The sequence below is a fragment of the Astatotilapia calliptera genome, chromosome 9, assembly GCF_964374335.1.
Source record: "Astatotilapia calliptera chromosome 9, fAstCal68.1, whole genome shotgun sequence".
Classification (NCBI taxonomy): domain Eukaryota; kingdom Metazoa; phylum Chordata; class Actinopteri; order Cichliformes; family Cichlidae; genus Astatotilapia; species Astatotilapia calliptera.
This window is the reverse complement of record NC_137430.1, coordinates 17,706,903-17,723,155: the sequence shown is the minus strand read 5'-3', so window position 1 is coordinate 17,723,155 and position 16,253 is coordinate 17,706,903. Positions and strand designations below refer to the sequence as shown.

Sequence of the window (16,253 nt, the reverse complement as noted above, 5' to 3'; positions counted from 1 at the left end):
GGGTCAGAAATAAGAAAGAAATAACACAAATGGCAACAAAATATTTATTACAAATGTATTTTTATTTACAAAAAACACACACAAACACATTTTTGTTGCTACAATCAGTTCTTCCAGACCTGCTTCCAAGTTCCATGAAGGGTCCTAATGAAAGAACTGATACAATCAGAAAAGTAAACAAAGTTAAGGCTGTTATAACTATTATAACTGTTATACTCAGCTGATTTCACCTGATACCCTGCACAACCTGTATGGTTCACAGTGAATGATCCAATAAAAAGAAAATATTCCCAAGGCATCCCACCCCAAAAAAATTGTCAATGCCAGAGGTCAGAGGGAAACGGCTTGATGGGCTGCAGCAGAAGACGACCACATCAGGTGCCACTCCTGTCAGCTAAGAGGCTACTTCAGCAGGGTAACATGGCAAGTCATAAACCTCAAATCTTAAACATGAGAGTGAGTTTTCTGTACTCAAATGTTCTCCACAATACAAAAGGCAAGTTTTCAAAGTTTGACTGCATAAAAGGTTGAGAATTGCTTTATACCTAAAATTAAATACTACCCTACGAGTCTACAAGTTATATCTGAAACTTAATGCAGTGAACAACTTCTTCAACTTGCAGTTGCCTCAAATTGTTTTGGCACGATCTGAACAAGGTGATATTGATATTTAGTTACTCCTCCTGAACGCCAGAGGGCGCTGCAGTCCGATTAGCGAATTCAAACTGGCTGGTAAATGGTGAGCGCGCGGGTGTTTTTAAAAGAAAAACAGGAATACACATAAACATGGCGGCTGAAAATAATAACAGAACCGCTTCAGATGTAAATAGCATCGAAGAAGGTGTCAGTTTTTCTCACATTACCGCCGTAGCTACAGGATGGATGTCGGACTTCATGTTTCTAAGTTTGTGTCGGCGTTTTAAGGAGAGCAAACGTGATGAATTCAACGAAACGCTCTCAGCTTTCCAGAGTGAGTGAGGCACCTAGGTTACGTATATTTATGCTTAATTTATGATTATTTCTGTGGTGTTAGATTAGCTTCCTAAGTTTACCATTAGTTAAAGTTTAAAAGTTGGTAAAGACAAACATAAAAGAACCAAATATCACGTAAAATATGACAGATATAAAGGTGAGATATGTTTAAGGAGTAGACGCCAAAACAGCGTCCGAGGTGAAACTCTTTAAGCCATGTCTATTTTTATGTATTTTTTCATTTTTTTGTTAAGACCTGTCATGTTGTTGTTAAATGCAACTGGCACCTTTACTCAGAAAAACGAGAGGAAGAACCTCTCGTTGGTAACTTTAATGTAAATATACGTGTACGTATAAGTCTTCACAAAGTTTCTGAAAATATTGTGCCTAACACAAATTTTTTTTTTTTCATTTATTCTTTTTTTCCTCAGCCATTCAGAAATTATCTCCTAAGAGAAATGAGAAAGCAAAGATCTGTGACTTCCTGGCAAGAGTCATGCATGGAAAGCTGCTGGGTAAGAAAACATGATGCCACCGTTTTTAAATACACATTAAAAACTATTAAAATGGCCTGCATTTGTATAGCGCTTTTCTAGTCCCTAAGGACCCCAAAGCGCTTCACACTACATTCAGTCATTCACCCATTCACACACACATTCACACACTGGCGATGGCAAGCTACATTAAAAACTATTAAAGATGAGAAAGGGGTTGGAAATCACTGACTAAAAACGTATATACCCACCTGTCTCTTCATCAGTGATGCATTAACTTTCCGTGGCCTAGAATTGTGGTTATTTGTCAGCATGATCTAAATCTCCCGTTACATCCACATCCCATCTTGACAGTGTCTACCTGCATTGAGTTTCTGCCATGTACTTACTACTTACTTACTAGATATTTACGTTAACAAGGAGCTGAGTAGTTGTACCTAATAAAGTGGTCGCTGGGGGTATACTGTTTTACTAAAAAAAAATTAACAGCAGCAGACTCTTTCTGTCCTTCATCCTAGTTGGCTTCCTGTTTCCTTGTCCTGTTTTTCTTCAGATGTGCAGTTTGAAGATGATGCCTCTGTGATGCCTCTGATGTCGGCTGCCAGACTCTGGTCAGACCTCAAAAACACTGTGGCAGACGAAAGTTTGTTTAAAAACGTTGCCATCCTTTTGATTGTACAGGTAATAAAGTTTTGTTTTGTTTTTCCTACCTCAGTATGGGCCTTTGGGGGATTACTTCACTTGTAATTGAGCTACAAACAATATAGGGAAAGAGTTTGTTTCACCTCATATTCATTTTTCAATTTTGAGAGCACAAAGGAGCGTCATGCTTGAGTAAAAGAAACGGTGATTAACAAAACTAGTTAAAACACGATCCATTGTAGTGCTGGTGGTTTTCCTTTAGCTCTCTTTGAGGGAACTAAACATTTTACTATGTGGGGGGAAAAACACAACACCAGTGCTGAAACTATACAGATGTTTGATTATGAAATGAGCAGGGTTTAAGTCCTGATGTTGGCTGCATGTATTGATTTTGAGTCTAATGTCATACATTTACCCTGTGCCTAGTCTGTTGCTGTCTGCTTGGAGAAGGGTGAAAGGTCTTCTGCCTCCTCTGCCCTCAGGTGGTTTGAGAATAACCTTGAACTTCCACAGGTCTGTATGGCAGTTATTCTCCCTTTCCTTTTCAAAATAAAGGTCAATTTTGGAACGTTTTAATTATTCAGTAACAGATTTTAAGCAATTTTAACAACTAATGTGTTTTAACAGGGTTTGAGAGTTAAGCTTTCGAAAATAGTTGCACAGGCTGAGACTTACCACCCATTCCTCATGAGCTTCAGCTTGAGTCGCCTGCTAGAGACAGTCCAGTCCTACTTGGATGCCTATTTGGAGAAGAATCCTTCTGACTACCTTCTCAAGGTACAGCACCTGCAGAACCTGTGTTTTATGTCACAGCCAGTATCAGAATGAGATTGGAACACAGGTCTGCTCAACTATGTGAAAAATCACACTCACTACTATCATTGTCAATATTGAGATCACAATTCTGAGAATTTTGAGAATAACCTTTAAAACCTACAGGTTCGTGTCTCAGTTATTTAAAGCCCTACTACTTTAAAATCAAGGCCAACATGATGTCCACCCCAACCTTAGTTCACAAGTTGTTTGTCAGGCCTACATACTGAGTTTCTACAAGTCATACAGCACTGTGTTCACAGAGTAAATTAAAATATTTGTTTAAAAAACTAGACTAGATATATTTATATGTATTATGTTTCAGGTTCTGGGCTGAATATTTTATTTCCTAAGTTGTAAGTTTAAAATTCACTTTAAACTCTTAGAAATGTTTTGGGTTTTTTTGCAAAAAGTATTGTCGACTTTTTTTGGATTTCTGCTTTAGGGGGCACCACAGCGGATCATCTCACCCTTTCTTTAGCATCGTCTTTTGTCACACCAACCTTCTGCATATGCTCTTTCACTACATACCTCCATCTCTGCACATGTCGAAACCATCTCAGCCTTGTCTCTCCAAACTTATGTCCAAGCCAAAATATATAAAAACCCCTTTGCACTCTTAGTGAGATGGAAGGTTTTTTGGGAAATACACCGATCAGTGGACACTTGTCATCATGGGACTCTGGGGCTGCATAACAGTTACAGTTTGGCCATCATCATAAAATCCACAGACCTGTGCTCGCCCACTTTTTTCTGCTTTTGACACGTGGACTTCAAGCTCTGACTGTTCACTTGCTGCCTGATATATCGCACCTCTGGATTGTTGTGAAGAGATAATCACAGCGCTGGTTTTAATGCTGTGGCTTGCTGATGGGTGTACATGAGGTGTCCAAAGTTTCTCGGTAGTTAACAGGCAATGCTTACACAAATTTTTGCAGATATTAATTTCTCCTCCTCTTGTTTTCTCCTTTTGTGCTGAAACTACGCTCTTATCCTCCTGAGTAATGGCGCTCAGACCAACTGAAGGTGCTGATGTGACGTTATCAGTCATAGCTAATTGACAATTTGTCATCAAATTAGTTGGAAGGGCAAACTGCTGCATTCTGTAGAGTCGTCCTCAGGGCCTAACAGACTCGCTTATTCAGGAAAGTTTTATGAATGATTTACGCAAGCCAATGACCTCTTGATGGCTGTACTTGGAAGGGTATGCTAATGACTGCCCTCATTAATTTTGCTTTTCATTACAGCAGTACTTAGACCAGAAAGTTAGTTGTTTTTAGAAGTTTATGAAAGGGTCATATTTATATGCATAAATTAGCAAAGCTAAATGTCTGTGTTATGTCTACCTCTCCGATCATCAGGCAGCTTCAAAGATGGTGCAGTCCTCACACAAAACTGAGGGTTTGGAGGACGAGGGGCCCCGGGACAGCTCTCTTTCAAAGAAGGCCAGTGATGTCACGGAGGACAGAAAGTAAGTCGTAGTATTTTTGAAAAGCCTCATTTATTTAAACTCTGCTTCTCCTTCATGCTAAATATTCAGCTTTATTTATGTCCTAACAGGAAAGGAAACACCACATGTCACAGGTCAGTAAGAATATGTTTAACACTCACTAGACACATTATTAGGTACACCTCGCTAGTACTGTATTGGAGCCCATTTTGCTTTCCAAACCACCTTGATGCTTCATGGCACAGATTCAACAAGGTGCTCGAAACATTCCTCAGTTATTTTGGTCTATATTGAAATGATAGCATCGCACAGTTGCTGCAGATTTGTCAACTGCACATCCATGGTATGAATCTCCTGTTTCACCACATCCCAAAGCTGCCCTCTTTGATTGAGATCTGATGACTGTGGAGGCCATTTCAGTACAGTGAACTCATGTTGTGTTCAAGAAACGAGTTTGAGATGGTCTGAGCTTTGTGGCATGGCACACAGCCATCAGAACATGGGTGTACTGTGGCCATAAAGGGATGGACATATGGCAGTATTCAGGTAGCCTGTGGCATTGTAACAATGCTTGCTTGGTACTAATGACTGATTCAGACTTTTGTGGCCAATGCCTTTGCCGGCATTCACACTTGTGCACTACGCGTTACAGTTATGTCCCAATCTTTTATATCCTCTGCCAGCCTAAATGATTCTAGGACGTCTTCTCTTCCTAGGTCCCCTTTTTCCAGTTTCTTTTGGGGTTTTTTGTTTAGTTTTGTTTTCTCCCCAGAGGCTAAAAAAAAGTGTCCTTGGTGAAGTTTTTCCACTTCTTTTTACATCCCCTCACATCAGTCCTGATAGTTTAAGGAATCTCCCTCGAGGAATTCAATCTGAGAGTCCATATGTTGACGCAGGGATTGATGTTCTCTCAATGATTCATTCGAAAGAAGCAGGAAATGCACAGGAGGAATCAAGAGGCCACTCAAAGTAGTTGGGGTGTGAGTTTCAGAGGGGTTTCTGATTAGGTACCTGTGACATAGATTTCACATAGAAGCATAAATCCTATTTCGGGGACAGGTGTGCCAAGAAAATATTCCCTACAGCACCAGCCTGAACCGTGTTTTCATATTGTTTGTGCCAAATTCTGACCATCAGGATGTGCAGTGTGCCCTTCTGCTGCTGTCGCGCATCTTCTTTGACGTTTGATGCGCATTCAGAGTTGCTGTCCTGCAGCATATTTTCCCACCAGCTCAAAGCCATGTTTCCATTCTCCCCTAACATCAACAAGGGATTTTCACCCAGAGAACTGTGGCTCGCTGGACATTTTCTCTTTTGGGACCATTCTCTAGAGATGGTTGTGAAAATCCCAGTAAATCTGCAGTGTCTGAAGTACTGCCACGTCACATTCAGGGTCACTTAAATTACACATGTAGGTTAAGGAAATAATTGTGTCGCACTGTATTACTCTTCCACAGACCAAAACGGAAACTACTCTCAACCATAAATACAGATGTGTGGAAGCCTGATACATGCAAGAAGCGTCATTTTTCTCTACGTCGAATCTCCAGTAATGGTGGGTTTTAATTTTCTTGTGGCTTTGATTGGTTTCTGAATTTTTCTTTTGAAATGTATTTACCAGCACATCATATTTGAGCCTGAATACAAGTAAATTAATTTCAAACCTTACAGCATCAGAGTTATCCCAGATGACAGAAAATTCACCAGACACAAAAAAGGCACAAAAAACAAGAAAACCCCCTCAAGTAAGTAGAACCAATTAATCCACAAATCAGTTTAAGGAGTTATAAATATTCCTTTAAGCATAGAAAGCAGGAGTTTATGTTTTTTCCTTTTTATCTAGAAATGGACCTCCCAGCTGGACAAGTACCTCAAGGATGGTGTTAAACGTCACGGGCAGGGGAAGTGGTCTCGTATCTTAATGGATTATGACTTTGAAGGACGCACCGGCACCATGCTCAAAGACCGCTGGAGAGTTCTAACGAGGGCACATGAAGTGGGATAAAGACACACAGAGCTTCTCTAATTCGTACAATGTAGCATTTGACCTGTAAATAAAATCACCTGATTTTTCTATTGATTTTTTTTAATGGTTTTAGTTGCATGCTCTGCTATGTTTGCACTGAAACAATTTACCACCAGAGGGTGCTCAAGCACCGAACAGTGATCTGGGTAAGTTGGTCTACTGTGACTGGGTAAATTTGACGATGTGTAACAATGTGACAATGTGTCAGTAAAACATAATTGTATATTTCACTCATTTAGTCTTTTTTTAGCTGACCAGCTAAAGCTTAACCGTGTCAGTGTATGTGCTTTGCTGCTGCTGTGTGCACCCAGTCATACCACCAGAGAGCAATCACAGGAAACGATGTAAAAGTTTTTAGTTTTTTATATTTAAGGCCACATTTTTTTAGATAAATAAGGTGTAAGACAAGACATTTGTAAAAGAGTACAATAGCATTGTTTTATAACCAAAATAAAAGGAAGTGTGCTTAATGTGTGTGAGGAAAAGGTGGAATGCTGTACAAGTGTCTTTCTATTTTAATGTGTATGAAAATCTGCTATTTAAAAATACTTTACACTGATCTGGACCATATTAAAAGACATATCTGCAAAATTAGGCCTCTTAGTGTTGATAGAGAGACGATGTGCTGAGGCATCTGGCTGCCCACTGATGATTGGTTTTTAGATGTTCACGTGAAATCCATATCAGATGAAGACAAAACTGTGTTGTGGAGGACAGGCGCACCGCAGAGTTTTCTGGATCTTCTTCCAAGTCCCGCTGCACTGCGGGTTCCCCACCGCCTGCCAGTGGAGCACAGTCTCCCTGCAGCACAGTTAAACCACTGGTTTCATACCACTTTATGCACATGGTTTCACATAGTAATTTCACAAGATCTCAGCACTGCTTAGCTTAAGGCAAGGGCACATTAAGTGTTGAAGCAGAAGGTGGACTAATTTTGTAGCTGTTTTAAGTTTTATGAACTGATTTAGATTTTTATGTGAAATTGTGCAGTTAGGGCTTTGTAGACAGGAACACAATTTCCATAACTTTGGCTCTGTACGGTAGTGCAATAGATTAAAGTGCAATGCAATTTCAATCCAGACTTTCAGCTTTAATTCAGCTCCTTTCAGGGGCTCAAACTGGATAAGTGAGCATAATCATAACCAAAATGTTTACCTTTTAGGATTTTGTTAGTTATGGTTGACAGACTGACTGAAAGCCATGCACATTGATGAGTTTCCTCCTTCCTGATGGTTTTCCAGGCCTTTAGTTTTTTTGCCATTTAGTTTGCTCTTCAGGAATTGAAGTGCATGCTCGAATGGCTTGTGTTCCCTTCTCATTCTGTCTTCCATCTTGCAAGTATTGCTGTATGCTTCAAATAACGAAACATACATATTATACTTTCATTAGTCCAAACAAATGCTGTTTCACAACTTGTCTGGTATTTTTAGATGTTTAAATTTGTTTTTTCTGCCCCTGGGCAATGTTCACCACTTGGTTAGGTGTTATGAGGGGTGTTCTTTTACCATGAAACGGATCATCTAATCATCTACAATTATCTAATTATCAATGGAAAATCATGCCTTTTTACTTTGCTTAGCACACCATTGAGTTATTATCTCCTTGTTAAACATTCACCACTTCTAAAGTTCCACCTCTCTCACAGGTTTTTAAATCTCATTGAGATTAAAAATCTCATTTCCAAGAGAGACCTGGCATCATGGCAACAAAAGTCACATACAACATAGGTAGAAATCCACTGAAATCTGGAAGTTGTGGGTTCAAACCCACAGTTTTCAAATGCAAATGGTGCACTTGGAATTTTTCCAGATGTTTTACGTTCAAAATTGCTCAAAAAATAAGCCGAGAAGCCCACATCTGTCCATGAAGCAGCTTTTCAGTCAGATATTTTGGTCCCTAAAGAAAAAGGGGGCTACATAATAAATAACCACCATTCCTAAATGTTCCTTCAGTTTGTAAAAAAAATAAGAATAAAAGCTGAGAGTCTGCCCTTTTAGACCACATTCAGCTGTAAATTAAATGCCAAACAGTTTAAATATATCTGGACTGGAGGAAAAACACGTGTAAAATGGCCGATAACTGCATACTTGTCTGATTCCTGACCGTCTCCCTGGCAGCTGCTAGTATTGTTTCGCATGGCAGGAGGTTCACATGCCACACAGACGTTAAAGCCCTCTGTTATGTAGCGCATCCACAGTGTGTGGGGCCGGTTCTCCACAGTGCAGTGGGGCGTCCGTGACTCTAGCTTGAATTCCACACAAAACCTAAAGGGCGACAGGATTAGAGTAATGAAGGTGAACAAATAAATCCTGAAATACTGAGACAGTAGAATTCAAACAAAATAAACCCTTAACGCACAGGAGAGCGACATCGAGGCATCATCACTTGGTTAGGCGATATTGGGAATTACTGATCAGTAAAAAAGAAAAACCCACTTTATCCCCAGTAGCAGGGACACAGCTCTAATGAAAGGAATAACAATAATTAAGCATATAGATGCTTTGAACTGCTCGCAATACCGCACCTACTGTCATCCCAACCTTTTGTGTATGCGCTTTTCATGTGACAGCCTTGAGTATTTAATTTCAAAGGATTGTTGGCAGTCTTTCAGCATCGCTATGTTTAATGGTCTGTAGACAGAAGGCCAGGTGGGCAAACACCTACAGGTAGCTCGTTGGTTGGAAAACGTTGAGCTGTTATCTCCTTTCAATTTCATTTGTGATACAAAGCACAAAAAAGAGGTTTTTCCCCTGAAAGCATTCATGAACCTTTCAACTCTTGAATTTAAAGATTCTTGAGGTCTGTGCAGTTTCAGAGAGCATCTGCAGGCTTTATAGTACCATGATATGAAACCTACCCAGGGTTTAGGGGGTTTCCGTAGCTGTCGTGCTTGGGCCTTCCCTTGGCAAACGCCATGCTGGTGATGAATGCAGGACCTGATAAGAGAAACCAGATCATCTATGAATTACAAAACAGGCTCAAATGCAAGAAAATATGCATGCAACTTCACACACACACACACACACAAAAATGCAGATACAGTAAAACCAGAGAGTGTTCATCTGGTTGTATACCTGAATTGAAGCCACAGTGTCTACCCAGGTGGTCTCTGTATTCCCTGCAGCCAGCTCGTTGCTCAAGGCCGGGGCAGGGCTGGCCACTGTTGTGGGGCTGCTGTTCTATGTGACGAACACGGATTCGCACCGAAGGCTGGCAGGGTTTGGCACAGCCGCTCCAAAAGCTCCAGTCGCTCACAACACAGTCCTGAGCTGGATGTTGGCACCAGTATCAAGAGAGAAACGTTATTAGAGGAAATCCTCTGTTGCAGCGAACAATTAAACTGCATTTAAACCAAAGACTCACTCCCTAAGATCTTAGCTTTTGTGCCAGGATTACAATTCCCATCGACAGTAAGATATACCATTGTTCTTTAAGGGATGAATAATTATAATATTCCGGTGGAAGAGTGGAATGTGACTCAATATCCAGGAAATAACTTTGGATTAATGAAGCATCGATTGTGACTTGTGGAATTAGTGCTTCCTGCTCTGATACAAGTATTCTGACAGTGCGCCAAGTGCGCCGCTCAATCAGTGACTGAGTCCTGTGATTTATTTTCTTTGTGCCTGCTATGATTCCACTTTGATGCATTAAACATTCAGATTTAGTCACTACTGGCCCATAACACATATTAAATGTGCCTAGCTTGTTTGACTGTAGCTGTTATCGCTACAACTGATTGACAGAACCACATTCTTAAAATATTTGTACTAATTCCATTATGTGGGCCAGCCAGCCCACTGAAATGAGGTTAGGCTCAGAGCTACTGGGGTTATTTGGTGTGCTGATTATTTTTTGTAATGCGGCAGGTGAGACACATGCAAGAAACACAAAATCAGAGATTATGTGGGGTTTGCGCCATGTTAGAAGCTGAAGAAAACAACAAAAGACACAGAAGAGTTGGAAAGGACTGAAGTTAAATGCACACAATTTGACATGTATGGGAAAATGTGGAATGCATCCACCCATGCCACTTCACTCATTAGAGGTATGTTGTGTGATAAGCAGCCCACTAATGACCAGATAGTGGGGATAATTTGTCTTGTTTTATCTTCTGGACAACAGATTTAGAAGATAGCAAGAGGTCGGGTATCATAAAGTTAAGGTGCGCACCAAAAAATAAACAGTTCCATCCATTCATCACTCACCTGGACACTCTGTGAAGTAGTCAAAGCAGCAGTCTTTAGTTCTGACGCAGCCTTCATCACAGTAGCATGTGCCGTGCACACGGTCCATCCTCCAGTCAGTGGTCAAACAGTTTGTGTCTCTGCCTCTGCAGCACCTCCCTGAACAACCTCCACTCACCAGGTGGTTCTCACCTAGAGCAAAAACTACCAGCAACCAGCAGGCAAACTGAACAGAGAATCCCATCATGATGGAGTGAGGCCAGAAGTCAACCTCTGAAGTAAGATGCCAGCCTCTTGGTTTCCCCCCAGACTGTGCTCACACACGTCTCTACCTGTGTTTACTCCTGCTCTGGTTCTGCTTCTTTCATGCTCGTGACCGTGAGAGGGAGAGGTTGGAATACCAGCCCAGCCCAACCCAGCCAGGACTGAGCTCTGCCACAGGAGCCCTTGTGACCTGGAATTCCTGTGTCCGTCTCCTGTGTCCAGCCCTTCAGTTTCCCTCCAGAAACAGGTCTGCAATGCAACCTACAGTACAAAACACCCAATTCCAGCACTGGCTTTCGTGTTGTGTGTGCCTGCCTTTCCTCAAAGCTGGTGTCTCTCTCCCTGTTCCCAGCTGAGCACCTCCCTCCAGTCGATCACACTCGGGAGGAGACGATGAGGACAAGGGAGGGGTGAGCTGGTGATGCATGCTTTACCATCCCGCCTCTGTTCTTTCTTTTTTGCCTCTTTCTTACCTGCCTTATTCTTGTTTACCTTTTTTCTGACCCTCTTTCTTCAGAATACCTGTGACCTTCTGCCACCCCAGGTTTCCGAGTCCCAAAAGAAAGGGAGGAATGTGAGAATTTGGCAGGTCTCCAATCAATTGTTCTACTGTATAACACCGTCCCCTTCTCACCTCTCTCCCTTTTTCTCTTTCCCTTTCAAGTTCCTGTAATCCAGCAGAAATCCAAACCGTTCGGGTATGATTTTGTCTGTGTGCTTGTTTTGCTTGTGAGGTTTACGTAGACTAAAGATTAGCTTCACTGGGTCAGAGGCTGTCAAAAAAAATCTACATATCAGCTTCCCCTGAGCTCAGCCATAAATAAGGTAATTGTTTTATGCGTGCAGTTGTTTCCTGCAATTCTGAACATGTGTGCTATTTGTTTTAAACAAAAACAAAGGACTTTTAATGCACTACTCAATTCCTAAATGCTGGAAGCTAATTCCTTCTTGACTTTGTTTCCAGTTTTATGCTTATGTAAAATAACCATCTACTGGTTGTAGGTCATATTATGAAGGCAAACAAGAAAGTGGTATCAGTCTTATCAAGGAAACAAAGAATCATATTTCCCAAAATATCTCCTTTTACCAATCACTGATAACCTGTTATATACTGTTATAAACTGCATACAACATGGAAACCCATTTAAATACAATGCTAAGAAAACATTATCTGCCCCCTTCCTGATTTCTTATTTTTTTCCGTATTTGTAACACTTAAATGTTTCTGTTCATCACACTAATTATAATATACAGTAAATAAAAAAAATAACCTGAGTAAATACAAAATTCAGTTTTTAACTGATTATTTTATTTATTAATAAGGAAAACAACCTATCCAAACCTACTTGGGCATGTATGACAAAGTAGTTGCACCTCTTCTAAATCATAAATGAATTGTCATTAACCACATATTTTGATTTACAAAGACTTTTCTAAGGATTTGGGGCTCCAGCAAACCACAGTGAGAAAATGTAGAACAGTGGTGAACCTTCACATGAGCCTACCAAAATCACTCCAAGAACACATCCATGACTCATCCAGGAGCTCCCAAAAGAACCCAGAACAACATGAAAAGAACTTCCCTCACTTGCCTCAGTCAAGGTCAGAGTTCATGATTCAACAATAATAAAGAGATAAAATCTCCTCCATGGGAGAGTTCCCAGTAGGAAACCACGGCTGATCAAAAAGGATAAAAAGACTCATCTCACATTTGCCAAAAAACATCTTGAAGATCCCCAAAACTTCTGAGAAAATATTCTGTGGTATGACGAGACATTTCGAGCCTTTTATAAAAAGAATATATGATGGTCTCGGGCTGCTCTGCTTTTTCAAAGTCTGGAAGACTTGTTATAATAGATGGAACCATGAATTCTGCTCTTTACCAGATGATCATGAAGGAGAAATCAGTTCATGCCCTAAAGCTCAAGAGCCCTCAGCTTAAGCAGCAGGACAATGATCCCAAACACACCTGCAGGTCCATCTCTGAATGGCCCAACTAAACAAAAAGAGGGTTTGCAGTGGCCTAGTCAAAGTCCAGCCATAATTCAAGTTGAAGTGCTTTGGTATGACCTCAAACAACCCCCAAATGTAGATAAATTTAAACGATTCTGCAAAGACAAGTGGGTCAAAAATTCCTCCACAGTGATGCAAAAGACTCGCTGCTAGTTATCGCAAACGCTTGATTGCAGTTCATGCTGCCAAAGGTGGCACAAACAGTTATTAGGTTTAGGAGGCAAATACTTTTTCACAGTGCTGTACGTTGCACAGGAGCTCCAGTTTGCATTATTTACAAACCACAGTGTAGTGTTAATATAATGCGCAATTCATAATTTTTCAGTAAAAACTGAAACTCCTCAATGTGAAATGAAAGACTATCAACTTTATAATGCAGGACAAGCCCAGTCGTGCCCTCTTTAATGGCATGATGGAGGGCTACACAATATATGGCAAGGATTTCTAATGCTGCTGCTGATTGATGATGACAAATTGGAGAGGGCAGACAAAAACCATTTTTTACTTATATGCTCCAGGGGGCCTGACTGTTACTGTTGCTGAAGAAGCTCAGCCTCTTCCACATTATTACGGCCAACAAATGGGGCCTCTGCAGGGAGCATCAGCAGGAAATGAGGCCTCCTCACGCCTCCTGCTATTGAAGAGGTAGACACTAGTAATAACTGGATACTTCGCTGTCTTGAAAAATAATCTTTCACAAGGGGGTCTGGCTGGGTCCTTTGATTATTCTTCATGCTATGGAGCAGGTAGGTCAAGCGACAGTAATAGCCTTCATCTCCACCACAATCATCAGCAGAGGCATCGCTAAGAAGCAAGTGTCTGAATCAGTTAAAGTTAAGTTAAAGTTAAATCTACAAATATTAAACACAATAAATAATCCCAGCTGTGAAGTCTCTTACTTTTTAACCGTTTTAACCAACTATAGTGCTGATTTGATCTGTCCACTGATGCAAGACGTTCAGCAGCATCAGCCTCAGCATGAAGGAAGCGCACATCAAAGCATGTGTGTTTTCCATGTGACAGGCTCCCAGCCATGGACCTCCTGCCCTTACTGCTCATTTGTCGGAGACAATCAGCCTTACAGCAACACACCCAGTCATCTTAGTGTACATCGGTTAATGTTTCACAAGACGGGGAGCAGTAATAGAGCATATTTATGATCTCCAAACAGTGTCGCAAGTTGCTGCGTCATCCATCCCCTTCATTTGGGGCAAGAGCAGAGATAGAAGGAGATACAAAGAAAGATCGATTTAGTAATAAATGAAAGTCTGCTGTCCTCCCCTTCTTGCAGTGGGAAGGTAGAAGGGTCAGCCCTAGCTTCATCTCAGCTATATGGGGAATGTAAACTGGCTCTCCTCAAGGGAAGACTTGACCTGGGTTTCCATAGTTTCAAAAGGTTTCTTGACATCAAAAGCTCTGGTTGACAAATACTAGAATTTACCTTTACAAGATGGCATGTGTTGTAAAGATGATGTCATCCATGACTAAGAAAACGCTTTCTCTGTGCTGCACAGAAACTTTATTTTTAAGCCTTTCTATCGAAAAAACAAAAAAGCAACATCAAAGCGAAAACAGACCCAAATGTTTGTTCTTAGAGAATATTTGATTAGAGCTGGTCGAAGTAATTATTTCGAGTTTCTTTCTTCCTGATGAGTACAGTCAGTTCCTCCCACATGAATGGAAGCCTTTGTCTATTATCTACTCAATTTATAGCACATTCTTTCACGTCTACATTTGTATATTTGGGTGGTTTTCCAAGTGCGGGAGTGTTTTGCACCGTCTGTTCTTATTATCTGTTCTTATGTAACTGAGTTTCAGTAGTTTCCTTCATTGTAACTTGAGTTCATCCATGCACGGGCATTTTATCCTATTTCTTGTGGATTACGTATGGATCTATGCCACACAGTGGCATGAGTTATTATTTAATGAGTTGAGAAGTTTGGTGTTTGACTTAGTGCGAGTCACCAAATCACACTTTTAAAAGTTCTTAAAAGGGCGTATTCACAGTGCAAACACTCAGTGAGCCTTGCTCTTCATGTCGCACTTACAACAGCGTCTATTATGGCAAGACGTTTTGTACGTCCTTCAAATGATACTCCATTCATTACAGGTCATTACTGTAATGAATGGAGGAGGAGTTTTTACCCACAAACAGTGAGACTCCTCAATCAAAACACAAATCGGACAACATGATGGACAATTCCATACACAGTATATAATTTTCTTTTGAGTTTTATCCTTATTTTTATTTGTATTTTATCATTTACATCTGTATTTACGTAAATACGTACACTATAGCTCTTAACTATTACAGCGTAATATTTTGCACGATATTATACATTTTTATACTTTTATATAGATTTTTTTTTTTTATTATAAGTTTAGTAAGATGCACAGTCGGGGGGGGAGTACTTTTTAGCCGGAAAAAACATTTCACTGTGTGTTGTACTAGTTATAACTACATGTGACAAATAAATAAAGAATTGAATTGAATTGAATACTGCTGGATAGGCCCCGGAGAGGACTGATGACACTCTAGCAGTGGCTCTACAAGCTGGCTGGCCTTGGAGAGCTGCCAGTGTAATGACATTGATGAAAGTTTTTCTCCTGCCTGATCCTGACATCGTCACTGATAATTGTCCCCTCATGAGTCACCTCACCTGGCATATGGATCCATATGTATGTAAATCAATGCGGACATTAGCAGCAGCCGGCAGATGAGTCAAGATGTGTGGGTGGGGAGTGAAACCGAGCCCTGCCCCTGAGAGAGATGACGCTTCGAGTAATGATAATGGCTAGGTGGCAGGGTGGAGCTATCGGGGTAGATTTCATAAATCACATCGTTAAATGTCACACAGCAGTGGAGAGGTTAGGACCTCGGGCTAGTGCGCATGCATGCGTGCGTTTCTCTGTCAAGGGCAAAGTGTGTAAATATATATATCTTTACCAAACCTCAAATTTCACTGATGCCTGTGAATAACAGATCACTCTGGTAGGATAGATTGATGACATGAAAATAAATAAATGTCACCTGACCTGTGTGCAAACATTTTGAAATGATAAAATTACAATTGTTGTTGTTTTGGTTTTTTATACGATCTTCTGAAAAAGACAAAAAAAAGATGTGACCTCTTTTTTATCACTGTATAACTGTCTTTTAGGATCCTTAAATATAATTTTTAGACCACTGACAAACTACAGACTACCAGACATGTTTCCTTTTTTATGCTAATCCAGACACACGGGGTACAGAGTATACAAACGAAGTGATAATTGTTGTGCACGGCAAACTGCATATGATCAACACTTTCAATATAGAAAAGCGCTGTGCTTGTCCACAGACTCGAGCTGGCTCTTTTCATCTCATACCTAATAGCGATGTTAGCACAAGG

General features: G+C 40.6%; 2 protein-coding genes across 2 annotated transcripts; one reads left to right on the top strand and one right to left on the bottom strand.

Moving 5' to 3' along the window:
• The first annotated feature begins 722 nt into the window (after window positions 1–722).
• Window positions 723–6,867, top strand: terf1 (telomeric repeat binding factor (NIMA-interacting) 1). Its single transcript, XM_026180809.2, has 10 exons — window positions 723–970; window positions 1,404–1,487; window positions 2,020–2,147; window positions 2,535–2,621; window positions 2,736–2,885; window positions 4,283–4,392; window positions 4,482–4,505; window positions 5,829–5,926; window positions 6,043–6,116; window positions 6,215–6,867. Exons 1-10 carry the CDS (start codon window positions 787–789, stop codon window positions 6,374–6,376), a joined length of 1,101 nt encoding a protein of 366 aa, XP_026036594.1. The 5' UTR covers window positions 723–786; the 3' UTR covers window positions 6,377–6,867.
• On the bottom strand, window positions 6,743–11,249 carry sbspon (somatomedin B and thrombospondin type 1 domain containing). The gene is made up of 5 exons (XM_026180810.2): window positions 10,606–11,249; window positions 9,472–9,666; window positions 9,255–9,333; window positions 8,485–8,661; window positions 6,743–7,198 (listed from the first exon to the last, which is right to left on the bottom strand). The coding sequence occupies exons 1-5, from the start codon at window positions 10,829–10,831 to the stop codon at window positions 7,081–7,083; spliced, it is 795 nt and encodes a 264-aa protein (XP_026036595.2). The 5' UTR covers window positions 10,832–11,249; the 3' UTR covers window positions 6,743–7,080.
• Between the last annotated feature and the right edge of the window lie 5,004 nt (window positions 11,250–16,253).